The sequence below is a fragment of the Diadema antillarum genome, unplaced genomic scaffold (assembly GCF_040938485.1).
Source record: "Diadema antillarum isolate AM-2024a unplaced genomic scaffold, OU_Dant_1.0 seq00000731_RagTag, whole genome shotgun sequence".
NCBI classification, from domain to species: Eukaryota; Metazoa; Echinodermata; class Echinoidea; order Diadematoida; family Diadematidae; genus Diadema; species Diadema antillarum.
Genome location: NW_027271632.1, coordinates 300,618 through 326,732, shown reverse-complemented (window position 1 = coordinate 326,732; position 26,115 = coordinate 300,618). Strand labels below are relative to the sequence as shown.

At 38.9% G+C, this 26,115-nt stretch overlaps 1 protein-coding gene across 1 annotated transcript; it reads left to right on the top strand.

The window, feature by feature from the left end:
* The first annotated feature begins 1,588 nt into the window (after positions 1 to 1,588).
* LOC139738218 (uncharacterized) lies at positions 1,589 to 14,199 on the top strand. The gene is made up of 4 exons (XM_071648873.1): positions 1,589 to 1,926; positions 9,613 to 9,887; positions 11,734 to 11,892; positions 14,105 to 14,199. The coding sequence occupies exons 1-4, from the start codon at positions 1,589 to 1,591 to the stop codon at positions 14,197 to 14,199; spliced, it is 867 nt and encodes a 288-aa protein (XP_071504974.1).
* Positions 14,200 to 26,115: the final 11,916 nt, after the last annotated feature.

Below are 26,115 nucleotides of genomic sequence, written 5' to 3'. Positions count from 1 at the left end.
GGCTTTCTGAAAGTGCTTAAGCGCTTTATTTGTGTTTCAATATCTCTGAATAAGTATTATATTAATTTTGGTTCCTTGTGACTCAAAACGTATGTGTTTCGACATTCCAGTGTGTACAGTTGAAATCTACTCGCAAAATTATGAGAAAAAAAAAATCAGGAAATGGCGGCCATTTTGGACGCCATCTTGGATTACGGTACTTGTGTGCTTCAACAACTCTTGATATGTATTTCATTGAGTTCTTCATCCTTCAAAACATATATTTAGACATTTAAATTTTAATTTTAGGTTACCTGGCTAAAAAGTTATAAGAATTTCAGGAAATACGGCGACCATTTTGTACGCCATCTTGGATTACGGTACTTGCGTGCATCAACATTTCTTAATATGTGTTTTATTGAGTTCTTCATGCTTCAAAACATATATCTAGACATTTAAATTTTGTATTTGGGTTCTCTGGTTGAAAAGCTATAAGAATTTCTGGAAATGGCGGCCATTTTGGACGCTATCTTGGATTGTGGAAAACGCTCAAAGAGGATTTATGAAGACTTTTAGTATGTTATTCTAGACGTTTTTCTGGACCTATCCCGAAAAAATCAGCTTGTTACCAAAAATGTCCAGGTTAAAACTAATACTCTTGGACTATATGGGCTCAGGCATACTAGTATGTAGTCTGGTTTCCATACCCCATAATTTCTCACAAATAAAGTAAGACCCTTGGAATATCACAGCCAGGGGCGGATCGGATCCAGGGATTTTGTAAAGAGGGGGCACTTTTACGGGGGTGCACGCACCCCTCCCCATTTTTCTTTTTATTTCTTTTTAGTTTCAACAAAAAATAAAGGGAGGGGCATGCGCCCGGTGAAGACTACTGGTCCTCCCTGGATCTGCCATAGTTATGACATATTTATAGATTGGATAACATTGTTGAGAAAATAACAGGGTCCTGACAGAGCTCCTAACTGACATCGTTTATCCCCAGAGGCATGGTCGGTGCCGTTTTCTTTCTTTGTTTTTTTCTTAACGTGGGGTGGGGGAGTTCAGCGCAACTTCCTGCTGCAACTTCCCCGTTTTTTGTTTTGTTTTGCTTTTTCAGCTGACAAGCAAAATGAAAAACAATACCCAGGCCTATTGTACTTGGATGGGGGAGTTCAGGGCAACTTTCTGCTGCAACTTTCCCGATTTTTTTTTTCAGCTGACAAAATGAAAAACAATAAACAAACAAAACCAAAAGCCTTCACCCGCACACCTTCTGGTATACAAGTATCACAAAATAATTCACACCCACACGCACACACACACATACACGCACACAAATAAATAAACCGCTTGACCATGCACCTTTTTTTTTTTTTTCTGGCCCTAATTTACTATGTACACTGCATTATATATTAAAAAAAAATGTCCCCTCTCCCGATTCCACCGGTACTGAGAGGTAGGTGTACAAAAGTCATCTCCGTTTCGACTAAAGTCAGACCAGCCCGCGCGCCGCCCTCCCCTCACTGTGCCCTTTTCGGCAAGGTCCTGCGTCGTATACTATACATGCAGATCCAGTCTGGAAGCCAGACTATGGGAGACGTGAACTGGGATGGATGAGGGGTACCGGGTGCGGCACGCGCTGGGCATCGCATCCGTGTTTTTGACGGGCTCCTGCTTCCATACTCCTGCTTCCATAGTGGTGTGCATGCAGCAGGTTGCAGATAGCATGCGTAAGTGGCGCGGGGCCGTCCGACGCCATTTTAGGAAGCAAATCTCATTCCGTGTGTTCGTTGTGTTAATTTTCGATAAGCTCGGAGTCATGGCGTCATCCCCGTCAAAGAAAGCTTCTTCGAAGAGTACCGCTTATTGTTCGGCAATCCACTGCAGAAATCGTCAAAACAAGCGGCCAGATTTGTCATTTTTCAGATTTCCTAGGGACCCCGAAAGGTGAGTGATTGCTGGTTAGGTTGACAGTGTGCACACAGCCCTGCTGGGTCGCTACGCAGCTACGCGATACTCTCGGTACGGGTGCGGGCGCGGGGTCCGGTCGGGCTGGCATATCGCTGCTGTTAGATAGCTACTAAGCTAGCTAGATTCTAGACGAAAAACTCCGTCTGTCACTTTTAGACTTTTATATGGGAGGGGATTCCATGAAGCCAGACGTAGTAGTGATCTAGTCTCCCTGGGTCATATACCTGACGACAAGATACAGACCGATCTTTACCCGGTCAACATTGCATGGTCAATCGCTGCAACTGTGTAAATTAACTATTCTATGTGTATTCCGTTACGTTTAGCTTCTACAAAATAACAACAGCTCACAGGGAGGTCGTCTCTCAGCTCACCTCCTAACTAACACTAAACAGCTGTTAGAAGTTCTTATACACAGCCCAGTCGGGCTAGTCACCTCGACCCTGCATGCTAGTAATACTAATAGTAATACCTCAGGGTCAGGGAGCTTTAACGCTAGATTTGCAGCGTGGACGCTTGAGACGACGCTTGAGCTGGACGTTCTCCTCGCCCCTACCTCATATTCATAGTCATTTGACCGACAAGTCTGTAAATTCCACGAAAAACTTCTCATTTATGATAATGACATTTGCTGGGTCAGTTTTTCGCTTCTTTAATCTTAATAGACAGACACCATTGATACATTACTGGTACGCCATTGCGACGGTTTCCACCGTTCTGGCTGAAACGCCACTTCGACCCAGTTCCCCCCCCCCCCCCCCCCCCCCGCATAAAAATGTTTTTTGTCCCCGCCGAACGAGTTCGAGCAGGGGACTATGAAACGGGCTCCGTACGTGTGTGTGTCCGTGTGTCTGTCTGTCCGTCCGTCCGTCTGTCTGTGCGTCCGTGTGTGATCAAAATGTTCAATTTGCTACTTCTCTGTCATTTATGAGCCAATTTTGATTCTGTTTGCTTTATATGATAGCACTACATGGGAGCTTTGAAACTTCTACACAGAATTTCAGTTGTGACCTTTGACCTTGACCTTTGACCTATATTGTACATTTTGCTTCAAAATGCTACTCCTTCGCCATTTCTAACCTGATTTCGATTCCGTTTGCTTTATGTGATGACACTAGGTGAGGGCTTCAAAACTTCTACACAGAATTTTGACCTTTGACTTCTTTGACCTTTGACCTTGATTTTTGACCTTTATTGTACATTGGCTACAAAATGCTACTCCTTCGCCATTTCTAACCCGATTTCGATTCCGTTTGCTTCATGTGAAGGCACTAGGTGAGGGCTTCAAAACTTCTACACAGAATTTTGACCTTTGACTTCTTTGACCTTTGACCTTGATTTTTGACCTGCATTGTACATTTTGCTACAAAATGCTAAGTAAACACTCCTTTGCCATTTCTAACCCAATTTCATTTCCATTTGCTTTATGTGATGGCACTACAGTCTAGGTGAGGGCTTCAAAACTTCTACACAGAATTTTGACCCTTGACTTCTTTGACCTTTGACCTTGATTTTTGACCTATGTTGTACATTGGCTACGAAATGCTCCTCCTTTGCCATTTCTAACCCGATTTCGATTCCGTTTTCTTTATGTGATGGCACTAGGTGAGGGCTTCAAAACTTCTACACAGAATTTTGACCTTTGACTTCTTTGACCTTTGACCTTGATTTTTGACCTATATTGTACATTGGCTACAAAATGCTACTCCTTCGCCATTTCTAACCCGATTTCGATTCCGTTTGCTTTTTGTGATGGCACTAGGTGAGGGCTTCAAAACTTCTACACAGAATTTTGACCGTTGACTTCTTTGACCTTTGACCTTGATTTTTGACCTATATTGTACATTGGCTACAAAATGCTACTTCTTTGCCATTTCTAACCCGATTTCGATTCCATTTGCTTTTTGTGATGGCACTAAGTGAGGGCTTCAAAACTTCTACACAGAATTTTGACCTTTGACTTCTTTGACCTTTGACCTTGATTTTTTACCGATATTGTACATTTTGCTACTAAATGCTACTTCCGGCGGGGACATATTTTACGCACCGCATAATTTCTACTTTTCCTTGTTTATATTAATATTTATTATTTATTCCAGCTTGGTTTTCAAACCAATCTGGAAAAAATATATACAGGATTAATCAGTAAACATTTTGACTCACCTCCTCCACTGTTTCCTCCTGTTTTCTGGTTGTTTCCTCCACTTCTTTGCAGCGCTCCCCAATTCATCGCCGCCTTCATTTGAAAAATGACCGCACGAACGTATGGCAAGCCAAATGCTCCATATAATCACTACACTATATCGGTACACTTACGTTTCTTGACTAAAGTACTAGCAAGTTGTTCAAGCGCTAAATTTAACTTCGTAATATTGTGAATGATTACAAATTTACTGGATACATTTCCTTTTGGGCGTTTTGGCTTGCCGTAGACGAGAGCCCGAAAACCATGCATCAGTTCTTACTGGATGCATGACCAACCATGCATCAGTAAATATTATAGAATGGGTAGCGAGAATCCTGCGATCTGACTGGTCGAGAGCTATGTGTTGCTTTTTACTGGCTGCACGCTGAGTCACAGTGGTAAACCTGTTATCGCGCACTTGTAGCAAGAGTACGCGTTCTTGTAACAAAGGTTCGCGCACTAAGCAAGCGTTCGCGCACTCAGCTCAGGTTAGCCATGCATCCAGTAAAAACTGATGCACGCTCGTTTACGGCAAGCCAAATGGAAATGCATCCAGTAATTTTGTCATCCGGTAACACGATAGAAAAATGGGTTTTTGGCAAGAAAATTACCCATTCTATAAATCAGATGACGCACATGTCTTTTCGTGCGTCAGTCGGAATATAGTGTGCATGCGGTAACTATGGAATTAAGCCTAAACCCACTCGGCTTCGCCTCGTGGGTTAAGCATTCCATAGTGACCTTATGTACACAATTTTGACTGACGCACTCGGACCTGTGGGTCATTTGTATACTGATGCATGGTTGTTTTAGCCAATAGACATCTCGTACTAAGTGCGCAAACGCTTGCTTGATGGGTGAACCTTAGTTACAAGTGTGTGTACTCTTGCTACAAGTGCACGATAAACATGTTTACCACGGTGATTTAGTGTGTGGCCAGTATAAATAAACACAAAGCTCTTGACCAATGAGATTGCAGGATTCTCGCTACCCATTCTATAAACGGGCATGGTGGGTCACATAAGGTACTCAGTAGCATGCGTGTCCTACTTTAAAGGACGAGTTCACCTTCATACATTTGGATTGAGTGAAGGCAACAATCAGTAGAACACATTAGTGAAAGTTTGGGGAAAATCTTAACAATCCATTCAAAAGTTATGAATTTTTAAAATATCTGTGCAATCACTGCTGGAGGAGAAGACTACTACACTCGTATGATTTCATATGCTTACAACGATATCAGGAAAATAAAAAGAGAATTTCACAAAACTTGACTTTTTGAATAAAGTGCACATTTCTCCGACTTGTTACTGACTTACATTATGTTAGGGGTAATATTATTCCCCCCGACTTCTGAAAGAGAGAAGTCGAGTGTTCTTTTATTGTGTGAGAAAATTGAGAGTATCTTGAATTTTCTTTTTTTCTTTCTTTATATAGTTGTACTCATATGACATCACAAGCTATTGTAGTCTTCTCATCCAGCCATGACTGAGCAGAAACTTAAAAATTTCATAACTTTTGAACGAATTGCCCAATTTTCCTCAATCTCTCATTGATGTGTCCTACTAATATTGCTGCATTCACTCAACCCACATGTCTATGAAGGTGAACTTGTCCTTTAATATTCTTTTGGTGCCTACCTAAAGTTAATTTCTGTTAAATAAAAAAGAAAAAAAATTCTATATAACTTATTGATATTGGAAAATAAACTTGTTTTGGACTAACTTAAAGCAGAAAAATCACCTCTTCAAATTATTGAACTTCTTAAACAACTTCTAATGAATTTTTCGATGGGGTTTGTTCAGTCAGTCGATCGAGATGGGGTTATTTGAGCCATATGATTTTACACACTAAAAAACTAAAATTTTGTTGGTTTTTTTTTTTTGGGGGGGGGGAGGGTGGGGATGGGGCAGGGGCAGGGGAAGGGTGAATGTGACTGGAAATACTGTAGTTATGTTTCCAAATATTTATTTTAACATTTCAAATATGTATCATTTATTCTTATTTTTGCTTTGATGATCAATGTAGTTTTTTTTTTTTATGGGGGGGGGGGTAGCTTAATTCCACTCCCCCATCCCAGCTCTGTGAACTCATAGCAAAAGTGAAATAATAAAGAAATCATTTTGTAAACAATATTTTCTTGGATTTAATCTATTTCCACCTTTTTTTCAACGTATTATAAGAATAATTAAGTAATCAAGTAATTCCAATAAAATGAGTACCAAGAAATCCTATAATTTGTAACTTACCATATTTGACCAAAGCACACATTCAGAACACCAGCTGCTACACCTGAACAGGATGGTATACACTGCACGAAAATCGAACGAGCACGATTCCCACTATACTATATACTATACGCAGCTATACAGCATTTTTGAATAGTGCCCTTTTATGTGACCCGATATTAGGAAATCCTATTATGCGATTCAAGCTATACAGTGCACTCCCGTTATAACGAAATGCTCGGGACCGGCAGTTTTCTTCCGTTATAACGAAATTTCGTTATAACCGAACAAACACATTATATAAAGAAAACAAGGAACCGCGTATATATATCATATTATGTTTGCTGAATACTCATCATACACTGTAAAGCTATGTGAAATGTGATGGGATAACTGTATAACAATAATAAACGCAAGTTCCCCTCAGAAACTGTGTGTGACACAAGGAGCGAACACACAGTGGTGTGAAGCGTTTCACCCATGCAGAGACGCTATAAATGCTTGTTCCGCTACGTATTTTCGAAAGCAATTCGCATTTCGTTATAACAGAGCACATTTCTTTTGTTTTTCTTTGTCGTGGCGCTCGGAAAAGACTTCGTTATAACGGAAATTTCGCTATAACCGTGTTCGTTATAAGCGAATTTTGTACCATAGACTTTAATGGTGATAATTTTGGGACCAGAAGATTTACTTCGTTATAATGAAATTTCGTTATAACCGTGTTCGTTGTAACGGGAGTGCACTGTACGCGTGTCCTCGAAAATGTGCACTGTATACCCGAATAGTATACTCCTATGTGAACCCAGCCTAACCGCGGTTAGTGCACCGGCGCGGCATAGCCAATGGCAAGGCAAGTTGGGGGGTGGTAGAGGAAGGGGGACTTCCCCACCCCCCACCCACACAAGATTTGGAGTCTGGACCAGAGATTTTAAAGGCGGAAATAAAAAAGAAGAAAAATTGTGTGAATATGTGCATGACACCTCTTCCTTTCAACCTCTTATCAAGTAGCAATCTAGGTGATCTAGACTATAATTTCAAATATCTTCTTGAAAAGGCTTCTTCGGGTTCTTCTTCTTCACTAAGATTTTAGAACAGGCCACCGTTGTATGTTGTGCTGTGCAGGCATATGTACAGTGTCTGGATTATGAAAAGTCAAATGTTACTATTGAACTATGTCAGTATGTACATGTGCAGCTAAAAAACAAACAAACAGGCATCTGTGTCTTGATAGTGGTTAAGAGCTGGATCTTGAGTACCTCTCTCTTATACTTAGGAAGATTGACAGAGAGGTAGAGGAGATGGTGGCCTGGGGTAATGAGTTTCAAAGCCTGGTTGCATCTAGGAAGAAGTGTTCTTGCAAATGATACGTGAAGTTTCTGGTCATGGCCCCTCTTTGCTGAGGTAAAGATGAACTCAAAAATGCCGCAGGGAATGATATCATTGAGTTCTTTACAATTGATGCAGAACATCATTGCGACCTTTGCCTGCGCTCTTCTTTCTTGCAGGGATGGCCATTGAAGTTTTTGAAGCATGGCTGTGACACTGCTTGTTCTGTGATGGTCATTGCAGACGAAGCTTGCATACCTTCTCTGAATCATTTCCAGCTTCATGATGTTTGCCTGGATGAAGGGATCCCAGATTATGCTTTCATATTCCAGGACTGGTCTAAGCAGGGTGAAGTAGTAAAGCACCTTGACTTTATGTGGACATGATTTCACTCAACAAAGTGTGCACAAGATCATTATTAGCAAAAATCTCTCTTGCTTAACCCTCCCCTCCCCCTCTGTGCCCCTTTCCCAAGTCTTAGTAAATTTTCTCCACATTTCAGATTGACCAAATATTCTGAATAAATCTGAGTGCACAACACTTATCATTTAAATTAAAAAGAAAAAAAAAACTCTACATATTTACTCACACCTAAGTTGTAGAATTCATCTATCACCATATTCATGGCACTTTATATACTGTAAAACGAGGAATGTTCGCATGCATTTTTTAAGATTCGCGAAAATAAAATGCCCCCAAAAGTTCTTTTCTACACTGTATGCATTGCACGGCAGTGGCATTCGCGAAAATTTCTTGCCACAGAAGAGGCCGTCAGCATGAATTTCATGTCGCAAATATATCATGTTTTACAGTAGTACAGTCCAGTCCCCAAAATACACATTTACTACTTTGTACCATGATGGTTCACAATCTCATGATCTGCAAAAATTTCCAGGATTGAAGGTGGCAGAGATGAAGTAGAAGCACACTTATGTGGCTACTTAGACAGATTTTTTATTTTTTATTTATTTATTTTTTATTTTTTTTTGCTTTTGTGGTTCTCTTTCAGAGAGAGACAAAAGTCTGTGATAGACACCACTGTGGTGCCCATTTGCAAGTGACCTTCAATAAACACTTTGGCCTGAATTCATGAAGGTGGTACAAATGAAACCATGGTTTAAACCATGGACAAAAACCATGGCGCGCCAAGTGTTGCACAGAATATTTCGTTACGAAATTGGTCATTTCGTCGACAAAATGATTGTTTCGTTAATGAAATTATTATTTCATGGACGAAATGTTCATTTAGTTACAAAATGTTGCCATTTTGTTACAAAATAATCATTTCATTGACGAAATTACTGATTTCATAACAAAATATTCCATGCGACACTTGGCGCTCCATGTTTTTTGTCCATTGTACCACCTTTGTGAATTTGGGCCTTTATGGCTCTCAGGTGGATGTGCTGACAATCCTCATTCATAAAGATTACATCACACGTAAATTACATGAATAATCATTACTGGTACATCAAAACTTATCTCAGTGAAGTCAAAACTGGACATGGTGGTTAGTACTGGGCCCTGTTTTATGAAGAGTTAAAATTGATTTTAAAGTTGATTTCAACTGTAAGTCTATGGCAGCTTGTGTGGTAAGGAAATTTAAAATCGATTTTATCTTTTGATAAAACGGGGCCCAGATTGCCTTGTTTCTGCTCATGTACAAAATGGAAAGCCTGCAAACCTGCTTTTATGTGAAACATGAACTTGCGATGCTTACGTGAGTGCAATGCCCCTGGGTCACTTCATGTTCTTGAAATTGAAATGATAGTATTCATTACTAGTCAATACAGATGTACATGTATGTCTCGGAGCATTTTTTTTTCTATGTGAACATGTTGGTTCCCTGACATCTTGAGAAAATGAGTGTGAGTAGGAAAAAGCACCGTGATTTAAGTCTTCCTTCTTTCAATTTGTATTCAGAAGTCGGAAGTGGATCCAGAATACTGGCCGCAAAGATCTGTTAATCAAGTTTGATGACACTCCATTGTACCTCTCAAACAACTGCCGACTGTGTTCTGAACACTTCGAAACAAGCCAGTTCTCCAACAAGAAGACCAAGAATCGTCTAAATTGGAATGCCGTTCCAACTATCTTTAAAACAACCAATCCTCCAAAGAGGGGTAATCCACGCTCGTTAGTCAAAGGGAGCTCAGAAACCCCTCAAGCTGTATTGAAAGATACAAATACGCAAGAAGGTAAGCCATTTGCATTTACACAAGTCTGCTCTAATGTATTTTCTTCCCTTGTAAGAAGCAGATGTAAGTAGATTGACATTTATTCATACTTGAATTATGAAAAGATGGCAATTGCATTGACATCTTATAACTTCTACAGATGAATCATCTAAAAGCATTTCATAGGAAAATTTGTGTTCTAAAATATGTTTTTTTTTGGTCAACTCTATTCTGAACACGTAGAACCAGGCAATTTCTCCAGTATGCAAACTGAGAATGGATTCAATAGTGATGCTCTTCAAACCACATTAGAACATGTGTACCTAATCCTCCAAAGAATGTAAATTTAGGCAGATCACTCAAAATGAAGATTTAAAAAAAAACTCCACAACCTGTATTAAATTATCAGGTAAGGCCATTTGCATTAATAGATTATTTACCTCCCTTGTAAGAAACAAGTGTATATATCATACATCATACATCATACATATCATATATGGCATGTACTTTGAACTATGAGAGAATAGAAATCCCTTAACATTATCACTTCTGCAATATAAATCATGGAAAATTCCTGCAATGAGTGTTAGTCCATGAATGTCACATGAAAGGGAGGCAGAACCCCTCATAGTCTGTGTCAAATGATGCCAAGTAGCAAAGCAGTAAGCCAGCTTGCAGTGATAAGTTTGTATTTACAGTACCTCTTTTGTGAGAAGAAAGTGTACAAGACAATTATTTTCATAAGAATGATGAAAGGCTGGAAGTTCCTACACGTCTTTCTCTCCATTCAATGCTGGAAAAGTCACTAATGTAGGTATGTTGGTTCTATTTCCTGTGCCCCTACCCTACTCATCTCATACCAACAATGTATGATTGTACATCTGCAACTTGGAATAGACACACATGCACTGACTGTCCGTTCACAATACTTATCTTTTCAACTCCTTTTATCAATGGGGTTTAGAAAACAAATCATGGAAAAGTACCTCTATCCAGTTCAAATCAAATTCAATTCAGAATTGAATATCCAGTTCAAATTGGATTTAGTTGAACATTAATAATTTGTTTTATACAACACCTACAAAGAATGTAACTCTCCGATTGGTTGATTGCTCGTTATGTGACATTCAGGTAAAGGTTTCATTGTGGGGTCAAGAGAATCCTGCAGTCTCATTGGTAGAGAGCCATGTGTCTATTTTTACTGCCTGCAACGCTTGAACACTGGTGTTGTATACAACAAATAGTGTAGTCTTTACTTGTGCTATGGAACATGATTTTACACTGAATGAAAGGGAGGTACACCAGTCAACTCGGCTTTGTCTTGTTGAGTTGAGTACCTTTATCTTTCACCTCGTGCAAAATCATGTACCATTGCAACCATGATCGTTCACTACAGCTGTATTTGTGCATTTTTTTACAGCTTCTTTTAGTTCTTGACTAACTGCTTTCAGAAAGCTGGGGGAATAATTGCTATCCTTAGCAAATGTCAGTCTCAAGTTGATGGAATGTGTAACATTCATGATTTTTTTTTTGTGGATTTCCCTTTATGATATTTTCTTTATGTTATTGTCCACACATGACATCATGTTCTCTAGTAGTCTCCTTATCCAGTCATTACAGCACCAAAACTTTAAAATTCATAACTTTTGTATCAATTGTCTGATTTTCCTCAAGCCTTCACTGATGTGTTCCACTAATGGTGCTGCTTTCACTCAATCCACATTGGTACTCTCCTAACTCTCCTTTCTTAGCTTATTTTACTTTGTTCACAATCCTCGTTCATTGAATGTAACATGCATTAGATATATTCCTTTTATATTTTGAATGTGACTTCTGTTTCCTGTACATTCTGAACATTTCAAATCAGGCCAGCTCTCAAACACACAGACCGAGGATCAGCTGATTTGGCATGATGTTCCAGCCATCTATAAACCAAGTCCTCCAGAGAGTGCTACTCCACACAATTTACTCAGCAGGGAAACCGAAACCTCGCAGTCTGTATTTGATGATACCAACAAGCAAACAGGTAAATCTATTTGCATTAATAGAATGTATTTACCTCCGTGGGAAGAAGGAAGTGTACATATTTGATAGATATTATGTCATTTTCTTCTTGTAGAATTGTGAGAGAAAAGAAATCCCATGACATGTGATCACTTGTACAGGTATATCATGGAAAAGCATAATTTCTATACTGTTCAAATCAAATTCAGTTGAACATTGACATTTATTTTGTTTTAAATCTTTCTCATGTTAAATGTGTTTTTTGTATCCTCCTTTTTTTCATTTTGTTTACCTTGAGCACACTCAATCATTGCCTCTAATGGGTTTCATATACCATTTGAATGAAATATTTGATTATAGTAATCTTAAGTTATCTGATCTATGTAACTACTGTATACGTCATATATTTTGTGAGTCTAAATTTTCGCGAATCAGGAATTTTGGATGTTTTCGTGAGTTGTTAGATTTGCGATCAGGAAGTTTTGTACTGAACGGAGAAATGTACATGCGTACGTCACATCCACATTGGGATCAGAGTCAATATCTTTGCGTGTCTTTAATTTCACGAATAGCACCTGACTCGCGAAATTCGCAAAAAAAAAAAAAAACCTTGCAAAATATTAGGCATATGCAGTACTATAAACGCCGAATATTCCATGAGGTTTTTTGTTTTCACGAATTTTGCGAGTCAGGTGCCCTTCATGAATGTAAGAACACACAAAGATATTAACTCGGCTCTCATGCGCCGAGAGTATCATTAATGATAGATACGGCGCATTATAAATGTACTTTATTATCATATTATTATTATTAACTCTGATCCCGACATGAGTGTGGTGTGCATGCATACATTTTTCCGTTCGGTACTGTATTCCACAATCGCATATTAACCACTCCCTAAATTGTCTGGAAGTCCTGACTGGCGAAAACTTAGATTTGCTAAATATATGGGGTATACAGTAGACAACCTCAATATTTGAATTAATGTGACAAAGTTGACCTTCAGTTTTTGAACATTTAGTAATTGATTCCGTGATTGAATTTAATTATTGGAATAACAACATCAAATTATGATTATAATATGGTTTTGTTAGAATATCATTGAATCATGCTTTAATACATATATATTCCTGCTTTTCGTTTTTACAGCTACAGTTGAGAAGGACACTAATTCATTTGGACATGACCATTTATACTGCCTTTCCAAACAATCAAAGAGTAAACCTCTCACTCGCTCTCGCACTACTCAAACACCTCGTGGAAATTACTGCAGACCCCAAAAGAAAGAACGACAACGTACCTCTTCTATCAAGAAAAAAAAGGCAAAAACATCAGAGCAATCAACGAGAAAGAAAGCTGAAAAGCGCCCCAAAGTATCTGATCTTATCAAACAAGCAGGGGATTATCTGGAAGGACCAGCACTGTCTTTTTTCGCTTCACAGTTGAAAAATGCAGCAAGACGTAAACGATCAAGAGGAAGACGCTGGACTCTTACTGATAAGGTTTTGGCATTATCACTCTATCACCAAAGTCACCGTGCTTATGAGTATTGCCAGGGAATTTTTACCCTTCCTTCCGTTCCATCTATGCGAAGATGGCTGAGTAACATTCAAGTGGTTACTGTTTATAGGAAAAAGGGTGAGCAGAATGAGACAAAAGAAACAAGTACTGTATAGTATCTTTTGATGAGATGAGTATACGTACAATGTGTATGATACAATACTAATGACCTCCGTGGAAGTTTTGGAGGACCACTATTCCTCAGGAACCATGTAAAAGCCAGCTTACCAAGCTCTTGTATATCTTTGGTGCATGGAGATTGCTAGGGGAGTGGAGCTCCAGTGTATTGCTGATTGAGTGTAGTGGTAATGTGAAGGATCTTATCTATGCCATCAAACTTGAACTCCAGTGTGTTGCTGATTGAGTGTAGTGGTAACATGAAGGATCTGATCTTCACCATCAAACTTGAACTCCAGTGTATTGCTGATTGAGTGTAGCAGTAATGTGAAGAATCTGATCTAAAATGCCATCAAACTTGAACTCCAGTGTATTGCTGATTGAGTGTAGTGGTAACATGAAGGATCTGATCTTTACCATCAAACTTGAACTCCAGTGTAGTGCTGATTGAGTGTAGTGGTAACTTGAAGGATCTGATCTATGCCATCAAACCTGAACTCCAGTGTATTGCTGATTGAGTGTAGTGGTAACTCGAATGATCTGATCTATGCCATCAGGCCTGAACTCCAGTGTATTGCTGATTGAGTGTAGTGGTAACTTGAAGGATCTGATCTATGCCATCAGACCTGAACTCCAGTGTATTGCTGATTGAGTGTAGTGGTAACATGAGAGATCTGATCTATGCCATCAAACTTGAACTCCAGTGTAGTGATGAATGAGTGTAATGGTAACGTGAAAGATCAGATCTATGCCATCAAACTTGAACTCCAGTGTATTGCTGATTGAGTGTAGTGGTAACATGAAGGATCTGATCTTTACCATCAAACTTGAACTCCAGTGTATTGCTGATTGAGTGTAGTGGTAACTTGAAGGATCTGATCTATGCCATCAGACCTGAACTCCAGTGTATTGCTGATTGAGTGTAGTGGTAACATGAGAGATCTGATCTATGCCATCAAACTTGAACTCCAGTGTAGTGATGAATGAGTGTAATGGTAACGTGAAAGATCAGATCTATGCCATCAAACTTGAACTCCAGTGTATTGCTGATTGAGTGTAGTGGTAACATGAAGGATCTGATCTTTACCATCAAACTTGAACTCCAGTGTATTGCTGATTGAGTGTAGTGGTAACTCGAATGATCTGATCTACGCCATCAGACCTGAACTCTAGTGTATTGCTGATTGAGTGTAGTGGTAACATGAAAGATCTGATCTATGCCATCAAACTTGAACTCCAGTGTATTGCTGATTGAGTGTAGTGGTAACAGGAAGGATCTGATCTATGCCATCAAGCTTGAACTCCAGTGTATTGCTGATTGAGTGTAGTGGTAACCTGAAAGATCTCATCTATGCCATCAAACTTGAACTCCAGTGTAGTGCTGATTGAGTGTAGTGGTAACGTGAAAGATCTGATCTATGCCATCAAATTTGAACTCCAGTGTATTGCTGATTGAGTGTAGTGGTAACTTGAAGGATCTGATCTATGCCATCAAACCTGAACTCCAGAGTATCGCTGATTGAGTGTAGTGGTAACATGAAAGATCTGATCTATGCCATCAAACTTTAACTCCGGCGTATTGCTGATTGAGTGTAGTGGTAACGTGAATGATCTGATCTATGCCATCAGACCTGAACTCCAGTGTATTGCTGATTGAGTGTAGTGGTAACATGAAAGATCTGATCTATGCCATCAAACTTGAACTCCAGTGTAGTGCTGATTGAGTGTAGTGGTATCGTGAAGTATCTGATATATGCCATTAAACTTGAACTCCAGTGTAGTGCTGATTTAGTGTAGTGGTAACGTGAAGTATCTGATCTATGCCATCAAACTTGAACTCCAGTGTATTGCTGGTTGAGTGTAGTGGTAATGTGAATGATCTGATCTATGCCATCAGACCTGAACTCCAGTGTATTGCTGATTGAGTGTAGTGGTAACATGAAAGATCTGATCTATGCCATTAAACTTGAACTCCAGTGTATTGCTGATTGAGTGTAGTGGTAATGTGAAGGATCTGATCTATGCCATCAAAGGTGAACTTCAATGTATTGCTGATTGAGGTCTAATCTGGAGAAATATGTTTTTGAAGCGCAGAAAGGAGATGGAGGCAAACATCTACAGTATATGATGAGTGGACAGGTATTAACATTTACTTTGAACATGATTCGCAACTGTCCGTCAGGAAGGCTTTGAAACTAACTAACAGCCAGTTTTTTCTACAAGTTATGCGTGAACAAGGCTCCTAAGGGTCTGACTCACAAGGGAGAAGAAGGAATTCACTAAATGGACCTATGCAGCCTTTTTGAAAGCGGCATACAGCAAGATCTGATATTGTCAAGAGCCTATTTGATTAATTCACCTGTAGAGTCATGAATGACTCCAAGAAATTGAGGAGACCCATTTCAAGCAATTCTAAAATTGACAATTCTAACACAATTGCCCATAACACCTAGAATAATGAGGAATTCTGTAAAGAAACATCAAACTGTGAATTTTGACCGAAATGCTATCACAATGATAAAATGAGACTTGTCTACAATGTATTCAAAAGCGTTCATCATAGCAAAGATAATGATTTTAAAGTTCCTAATTTTTAGCTCACCTGAGCCAAAGGCTCAAGTGAGCTATTGTGATCGCCCTTCGTCCGGCATCCGTCATGCGTCGTGCGTCGTGTGTAAACTTTTTACATTTTCATCTTCTTCTTGAAAACCCCAAGACCGATTTTCATCAAACTTGGCAGGTAGCATCCCTAGGGGGTTAGGAAATCAATTTGTTAAAATGGGCACCATGCCCCACCCAGGGGGCCCCCAGGGGGGCCCAAACCCCCCAAAATTAAGGAATCTGTAAAAATCTTCTTCTCTAGAACCAGAAGTTATAGAGCTAAGTTAATACTCTGAGTTAGTACATTGATGACTGTAGTTTCAAGTTTGTTCATTGCAGAATCAGGGCTGCCCCCCTTGGGACCCAGGGGAGGGGGGTGGGGAGGGGTTCTAATGGGGCCTGAATTGTACATTTTCATCTTCTTCTTGAGAACCCCATGACCCATTTTCACCAAACTTGGCAGGTAGCATCCCTAGGGGGTTAGGAACTCAATTTGTTAAAATGGGCACCATGCCCCACCCAGGGGGCCCCCAGGGGGCCCAAACCCCCCAAAATTAAGGAATCCGCAAAAATCTTCTTCTCTAGAACCAGAAGTGATAGAGCTAATTTAATACTATGAGTTAGTACATTGATGACTGTAGTTTCAAGTTTGTTCATGGCAGAATCAGGGGTGCCCCCCTTGGGACCCAGGGGAGGGGGTGAGGAGGGGTCCTAATGGGGCCTAAATTGTACATTTTTTTCTTCGTCTTGAGAACCCCATGACCCATTTTCACCAAACTTGGCAGATAGCATCCCTAGGGGGTTAGGATCTCAATTTGTTAAAATGGGGACCATGCCCCACCCAGGGGGCCCAAACCCCCAAAATGAAGGAATCTTTAAAAATCTTCTCTAGAATCAGAAGTTATAGAGCTGAGATAATACTATGAGTGAGTACATTAATGACTGTAGTTTCAAGTGTGTTCATAGGAGATCCAGGGGTGCCCCTCTTGGGGGTGGGGGGGGGGGGGGATGGGGTTGGTTGGGAGGGTCCAAATGGGGGCCTGAATTGTACATTTTCATCTTCTTCCTGAAAACCTCAAGATGGATTTTCATCAAACTTGGCAGGTAGCATCCCTAGGGGGTCAGGATCTCAATTTATCAAAATGGGCACCATGCCCCACCCAGAGGGCCACAGGGGGCCCCAATCCCCCCAAATTAAGGAATCTTAAAAAAAATTGGGCCCTTATTGTACATTTTCATCTTCTACTTGAGAATGCCTGGTCAAATTTTGGTTGAGCTGTGAATAATTTAGATTAGTGACTGCGTGAAAGGTGAACTTGCGATACTCAGGTGAGCGCTAGACCCGCGGGTCTCTTGTTGTTTAATCTTGTGTTTTTATGTCAAATTCAAAAGCTATTTACAATGCCGTGTTGAAATACAAATAACGACAACTGCACACTTTTCGACTTTCAGTCGCATGACTGACCACCTGGGATCCAAAATAAATCCCAACACAAGTAGCCTCAGAAAGGCTCTCTGGAACGTACATGCTTGTTTATTTCAAATCCAAAGTCAATCAGTCTTGCGACCAAAAGTCGAATGGTGTGTGGTGGCCTTTACTTGGTGATTGTATTGTATACTCTTCACAGCTCAACTACACACTTGCTGACTTGCTGGAGTGCAGTGGAACCTTGTTTTAAAGAATCGTGTTATGTTGAACTCCATCCTGAGCTTAGTCCTTACAACAATTTTGCTGATTAAAGGCTTTTATTGTTGGCCTTTGTTTAATTAGAACTCAAATGTATTAAGTTAAATCAAACTAAACAGTATCATATGTATAATACATATGTATTATGTAAATTGGTCTCAACCATAGATTTTTTTTCTATATGTATTTTTTTCCAGTAGATGGAAACATAGATTATTTCCTTATCAGCTCTCTACATATATCAATTTTGTTATGAATACTGCAAAGTACCAATGTGTTATCCACGCTCAAAATACATAGAGGCTATTCCTTATTCAGTCCTGAATCTTTGATTATCAACTTCATCAGAAAATTGATGGGGTTATTTTTCTATGAATAACCAAAAAATAAAAATCACCCATTTGAAATTTTAATTTGGCTTTACAGCAAATAACATGGTAGTCCCTGTCATAAAAACAAATGAACAAAACATCGACTCCGTGAGAAAATACATGCAGGTTATTATTATTTTTGTTTGATTAAGATTTGTAAAAATACAACAGTAACTTGTGTGTTGAAATACATTATAATTTATGTTTGTTGTAATTTTTATGCCTCCGCCATGAAGTGGTGCTGGAGGCATTATGTTTTCGGGTTGTCCGTCCATCCGTCCTTCTGTGCTAACGAGAGTATGCTTGTGTGACTAGGAGAACAATAGTGCACAATAGATGGCCTTTATTCCGTCAGGCTTGTGTGGCTAAAATTTTTGCTTGTGTGTCTATTTTAACAAAATGGAGAACAAAGGGGTAGACACACAAGTATATCACCGTAAGGTTGTCTGTCCGTCCGTCCGTCCGTCCGTAATGAATTTTGTGGACAAGGTAACTATCAAAACCTGTTGAGGTATCCTAATGAAACTTGGCATGTATGTGTATTAGGGGGTGAAGTTGTGCCTATCAACTTTTGGGTGCACATGCTCTAGGTCAAAGGTCAAAAGGTCAAGGTCAAACACATAAAATTTCACTATTTCCACCATATCTATTGAATGCCTGAAGATATTTTCTTGAAACTTAGTGTATACATGTATTACCCAATTAAGATTCTCTGGTGAAAGTTTGGGTCATGCGGTCATGCGGTCAAAGGTCAAAAGGTCAGGGTCAAATACATAGAATTTCCACCATATCTATTGAATGCCTGAAGATATTTTCTTGAAACTTAGTGTATACATGTATTACCCAATTAAGATTCTCTGGTGAAAGTTTCAGTCATGAGGTCAATGGTCAAAGGTCAAAAGGTCAGGGTCAAATACATAGAATTTCACTATTTCCACCATATCTATTGAATGCCTGAAGATATTTTCTTGAAACTTAGTGTATACATGTATTACCCAATTAAGATTCTCTGGTGAAAGTTTGGGTCATGAGGTCAAAGGTCAAAGGTCAAAAGGTCAAGTAAAAATATTAAAACTTCTTTTTTTCTCCATACCTTGGAAAATTGTTCAAGGTATCTTCATGGAACATAGTATATACATGTACTGACTGGAAGTGATTATCTAGAGAATGTAGGGTTCATGGGGTCAAAGGTCAGGGGTCAAAGGGCAAGTGCAACACTTCAAAATTTTACTATTTCCCTCATATTTATGCAATGCCAGCAGGGTTATTTTTTTTTACACTTGGTGTATGCATGTGTAACCTAATAGAAATTCTCTGGAAAGTTTTATTTTTTCTTCTTTTTTTGCCTCAAAGGTCAAAAGGTCAAAGATCAAGTGAAAGTGCTGAACCAACTTTTTCCTCCATATCTCGGAAGTGGCTCAAGTTATCTTGAAACTTAGTACTACCTGAAAGTGATTATCTTATGAATTTTAGGGTCAAGGGCCAGATGAAAATGGTAACAATTTACTATTCAATTCAGAAATTGCACTTTTTCTCCACACCTGTACCTTGAAAATTACTCAATACTTAAATGTATGAATGGGTCAAAGTCAAGTTAAAGTCCTTAAATCCCTAGATACATGCTCTCCTATTCATCCAATTAAACCTAGGTCAAGGAAGGTGAACATTCAACACGTTTGTGAAAATGTAATCACACATTGTCCACATGTACTATTTAGACCTATTGGGAAAATCATGCATTATGGTGGAGGCATACCAGTCGCCAAAGCGACATTTCTAGTTGTCTTTCTCTTCCAATTTTGATAACATATTTTACTGTTCTGCTTCATTTGCTTTTTGTTGAATATCACCACATTCAAATTATTTTGATATTAGACTGGACTTCCCCATAACTGAGCACTGTATAGCACAGTTTAACAAGTAAAATGTTGCTGTTGCAGCTCAGAAAGTGAGATTTCAATGACAGAGAAAGGCAAACCACTGTTCTCTTGGACATTTATGTGTTCTGTGATACCTGTGCAGTAAGATTGAACCTGATTACTGTATAATTATGTACATACATACTTACAAGGAAATATACAGGAAATCTTCCTCTCTGATTTAAGAGTACAAATCATTCATTATGTTCTTTGCTTGATGTTGTCAAAAAGATGTGTACCTTCAAAGGAGAATGTTGATAGCAGTTGAGAGGATGTGGGTTAGAGTGAAGTGAGAATTTAGTTGAGTCATGTCTCTTAAGCGTAAAAGTGAAAATGGTAGAGGAGCCTGAAATAAAAAGATGTGCACATAAAGGAGTGCATGTATGAGAGCTAGAGAGAGGGGAGAGAATATAGAAGTAATGCAAATGCTGTCACAAGCCCTCGTGTTGACGAAGTTTTGCACTTGACTGTTATGTGTTTGGATTGTCGCAATTTAAAGGGTATTAATTAAAGGCATAATTTACCATTTGCAGATGAAACAAATACCGCAGCATTAGTGCTTTAAAATATAACAAATTGTGAGCTAGAGATAGAAACAATCACTGTAAAAATTTGAATCCGTATACTTGATGTTAAGTGTTGTTAAACACACAAAATGTGAACAATAGTTACAATGAAAATGTTTCAAGATTAAACCGTTTACAGTTACGGTTGTTTGAGAAAAACACTGATATCTCCTGATATTTTAGGCTTTATTGCAAAAATTTTATATGGTAGGATGTTTTGTGATACAACAGACCTACACATACATCAAATGATATCTTGAACACATTTGAAGTCACTGCTCCCAAAGGTAAACAGGACCTTTCAAGGATGACTGCTCTAGACACACCTGTGACCTATACGAGAGGAGATAATCCATTGAGAATGTCCTGTTTAAATCTCTTTCAAACAATATATTGTCATTTTTGATAGAACTCAACCTTGGAAACCCTGTAGATGGAAAGATTCCTATGTATTTTACATTTTTGCTGACATCATATCATTATCCTAACTATTCATTTTCAGATCATCATTATCATCTCTTATCTTGAAAGAAATAAAAGTACCACAAAGTCACCAGTTTGATTTAAACCTGCGGTGTTTTAATTGTAGAGGTGACTACACATACTGGTATGATAGATCCAACATCACCATTTGACTGGGCTAAGGTTTTATGCAGCAATATCATGTATCAGAGACCACAGTGCCCAAACTTCTTGGTAAAAAAAAAAAGAGAAAGAAAAAGAAAAGGGAAAGAAAAGAATACAAAAATCCAAGAAACAATCGAGGACAAAAATTGCAACACCCATGAAATTACAAAGTTCCATCTGTTGTTTCATTCTCAGAAATGGTGAGGGGGGGGGGGGGGGGGAGGGGGGTATCATTGACCTTGACCCTAATCTGGTCCTTCAGGGCATGACTTTGGAAATGATGATCTAATTATGAGAATAAAGAGATGGGGGGGGGGAGGACAGGGTAACCCCCATTTGAAATAGATCTGCCAAGTGAAAATGTGATGTGCACAGAAAAATTATGTGTGCAGCAGAACACAGGATATGTTTTCAGCAGTCTTTCTTGTTCTCTCTTTACCAACAGCAAATAATGTGGAGACCTTTTTTCTTTTCTTTATTTATTTGTTTATTATTACTTGCTTGCTAACTTGTTATGACACATTGGATTGTCAGTGGGTCTACCCCACCCTAACTAACACGTGTGTCTGGTTATAGCGCCCCGGGGGATCACTAGGACCTTCAGGTCGCCCGCCCCTTGGAAAACTACATAGGAATAGTGGCAATGCTCGGATCCAGGGCTCAGATTTTGATTGCATTGATCAGTTGACCCTGATACATGATTATATTGATACCTAAAATCACATTTGTGCACACTATAACGTACGTCCCCCCCCCCCCCCAAAAAAAAAAAAAAATACAACGGGACCCTCCACAATGATATCTTTAAGAATAGCGAATCAATCCAAATACAAATTCAGGGTATGAAACTATAACTCATTGCCCACATCTTACAGAAAATCCCATTCGATTAACTTCAGTGGTCAAAGAGAAATGAGGAATTTTGTAGAGGATGTCAAGAATCTCTTCCCTCCAAGTTCTGTCTATTGTATTCACACACAAAAGCATCGAAGTGCTAAACTTCGAAGAATCAGACTGATGACATGCTTCACAACATTCCACATTTCTCTGTGACCGCTTAACCAAATCGAATGGAGTTTTCCGCAAAATAGAGCTAAGATGTTATTTTTTAAGACCTTGAAGTAGCATTTAGACAGCTTAATCACATTGGGTGTTAGCAATGCGAAAATTTGATTGTATTTTTTTTTTGACATACTGTATATTGCCATGTCATATTTTCAATCCGGTGCCATGTGTTATGACCAACACGAGAAACTTTAATGCCTATTGTGAAAAACAGTGAACAGTGGCAGATCCAGGCAGGGTGCACCGGGCTCCTGCCCCCTTAATTTTTGTTAAAAAAAAAAAAACTTTTGTAAAGGCTACCCCTCTTTACGGAATTATGATCATCTGCACCTCACCAGAAGCCCAGAATGTCTGCTTTGATTTTTATGTTATAATGGTTTCAAAATTATTATGTTTTGTTTTTTGGTTTCAGTAATTCAATCGGAAAAGGAGACATTGACATTAACAGACATCATCCCAGTCTTGGCCGGTATTGGAGGGGCCTAGGCTTGCACGCGCGCATGCGCAAGCTGAGAAGCCTGTTTACGACGAACCGGGCTGGCCAGAAAATACACAAAAACGGCCAATGATGGGTGGGTGACTGTCTGTTTATAAAATCTCCACAATTGCAGCAATAATGCAGCAGAAAATTTTGAATTAGTGATGAATAATAATAATCATAAAGATATTTGTATAATTTTAACAGGCATTAGGCGTAAATATTCATAAATGAATGATACACGCCAAAAAAAATCAAAATAACAACAACAACAACATTCCTGGGCCTGTCTTATAAAACTTGTAATAGAAATCAATCAATCACAAATCTCTTGAAAGCTGTAATCAACTTGTTATTGATTGAGTGCAGTTCTCCGTATTGATTTCAATCATAACTTTTTTTTATAAGATGGATTTGCATTCAATCGTAAAGTTGTGGTTGATGTGAATCAATCACAAGTCTTTATAAGACGGGGCACAGGATCGGCATGCCCCTGGTAGCGATTTTTTTTTCCGTAACCCTAACGCGTCGAAATTGCCCATTGTGTCACTTGAGCAAAGGCTATCAGTGTACAAGTTGGTTTTTGTACGCATGTGCGTGGACTTCGCAGTTAGGCGTTGAGTTCGTACTGTTACACAGTATACAGAGTACCATTGGCATGGTCGTCTGCTAACCACAGAATCAGATTACAATGTGAGAATGGGACGCCGTCCTTCAAGCAGAAACATAACAACGGGTTTGTGTGTATGGGTATGTGTATGCGCGCGTGTGAGTGTTTGTTTGTGTGTGTGTGTGTGTGTGTGTGTGTGTGTGTGTGTGTGTGTGTGTGTGTGTGTGCGTGTGTGTGTGTGTGTGTGTGTGTGTGTGTGTGTGTGTGTGTGTGTGTGTGTGTTTCCACTTCATATGTCATCGCCATCGCGTTCGGCTTCGGTGGTATTTCTGTAGTTTTGTTCGCCGTCTGCTGACACTTTTCCTGTGTCTCGCGAGACTTGCGTTTAATACTACTAGGATGCATGCGAACTCGACGTCGTCATCAATATCTTGCAAAAAGTAAATTGGAAATCTAATTGAAGCTTGGAGTAAATCATAATCAAAGTATTATATATACGTAGCGACACGTAGCGGTATTTAGGTTATTGAAGCAACCTTCTTTGTCAAATTTGTAATCTGCTATTTACATGCAGATTAACGTCTGTATATCTGTTCATTTTACTCATGTTTGTATTCCCATATACACTATAATCTTGTATATCTTTTGTGTCATGTGTAATCGTTAGCATTGTATTCACTGGTTTGTTATATTGTTATTCATACTCTTTGTTTGCTACTCTCATACCCGAGAGGAGGTCGAAAGAGTCAATAAAATTCACAAAATTCACAAATATTTAGGTCTGCAGCGATTGCTATTGTTAACATTGATCATGTTTATTAAGCCCCACAAAATCATATTCGAAGAGGGCATTTGGTCTTGGGTAACATGGATGGACTCCTAGGTTAATTTGGGTTTATCCTCCAACTTCACAATGATTCAGAAAGGCGTAGTATAGGCTCCTTTTTAGTTCAGGTTCATATATATCAACGTTTATGATTACATTCTCATGCAATAACATCCATGATGAAGATGGAGGAGGGAAGAGAAACTGCATTTAAAAATCAAAAGATGTGCTATTTCCATCAAATTCATTTCATTTTCCCAGTCCATACATGTGCAAAATTGCTCAGTATCACGGTTTGAATGGCTCTATCAATAATTTTTTGATGTTCACTTTATCATTGCCAACCCTGTAGTCCTTCTCATCACTTACCATCGTCACCTCTACCATCACGACCATCATTGAAGGAAACCAAAACCCAAAAAGAACTGTGGATTGAGTGAAAGGAGCAACATTATCTAGTAGAACACATCAGTGAAAGTTAGGGAAAATCGGGCAGTCGATGCAAAAGTTATGATTTTTTTAAGTTTGGATGTTGGAACCACTGGATGCATGACATCATGTGTGGGCACCAACATAAAGAAAACCAAAGAAAACAAATATGTTTTCACTTTTCTTGAGTAATGGAAGAGCATTTGATTAACCACTTTCAGAAAGTATAGGGGGAATGATTACTACCCTTAACATAAATTATGTCAGTATCAATTAAGTTGATGGAATGTATAATTTTATCGATTTTTTTTGGGGGGGTGGGGGTGGAATTCTCTTCATATTTTCTTTACATTGTTGCCCATCATGGTCTCTAGAAGTCTCTTTATTCAGTGATACGAAAATATATAAACGAAAAACTTTGCATCGATTGTCCGATTTTTCCTCAAACTTTCACTGATGTATAATGCTAATGTTGCTGCGTTCACTCAATCCATATTGGTCTTTGGGTTTTGGTTTCCTTTAATATCAACCAATCATCACTACCATCATTGCTTTTATTAGATTACCATGCACGACCATAACATCATTACTATCATTTCACAACTAGATAATCATCTTATCATTATCACCACGATTATCACTCGTATTACCATCGTATACATATCACCACAAGCAATATCTTCCACCACTATCAATACTTTTTTCCATGTCATCAATCCATCAACAACAACTTCACGAAATCTCTTTCAAAGTTAATCGTCAGCATCATCATCATTATCATAAGACTAAATAAGCATTGCGACTGGCAATATATTCATACTCGATCCCTCCCTCCATTGCCCACATGGCCTAGCACCCGTAATTGAAATGATGAAGAGAAACGATTGAATAGTAAAACACTGATTTGTTGGTTTGTTTGTTTGTTTGTTTGTAAGAACACTAGTTGCATTCACACGTACAAAATAGCTGGTTACCGAGCGCGCTCCAAAACTCGAGAGTTCTTGTTATACTCGCAACTTTTTATAAACTTCATGATCGATATAATAATTATAGAAACAAACACCAGGCTTTAACTGGTATCAGATTCCCAGGTGGGTTCATGACTTCAAATGTGTATAATCTATTTGTTGTCGACTGACACCCAAAAAAGGAAGCCATGCGTGATTTGTTGTCTCGAAGTCGTGCATTATCGTACACATAGAGCTGTGATAGAAGTTTACCAGTATGAAGTTTATCAATATCAGCATAGCCATATGTTTACCATAAATGTGAGAGAGAGAGAAAAAAAAAATCAAACCCACAGCTCCGATTCTCAAGTACAACACATTTGTAGAAGAGATTTGAAACCATCGTTTTATAATGTGTTATTTGGCACAAAATAATTTCACT

What these genes read in the sequence shown, in the direction of transcription:
- LOC139738218 (XM_071648873.1), top strand. Translation starts at nt 1,589, where the DNA reads ATGGATGAGGGGTACCGGGTGCGGCACGCGCTGGGCATCGCATCCGTG. An exon ending in TTTCCTAGGGACCCCGAAAG is followed by an intron (nt 1,927 to 9,612) that starts GTGAGTGATTGC and finishes ATTTGTATTCAG; the next exon opens with AAGTCGGAAGTGGATCCAGA. An exon ending in TGATACCAACAAGCAAACAG is followed by an intron (nt 11,893 to 14,104) that starts GTAAATCTATTT and finishes CTATGCCATCAG; the next exon opens with GCCTGAACTCCAGTGTATTG.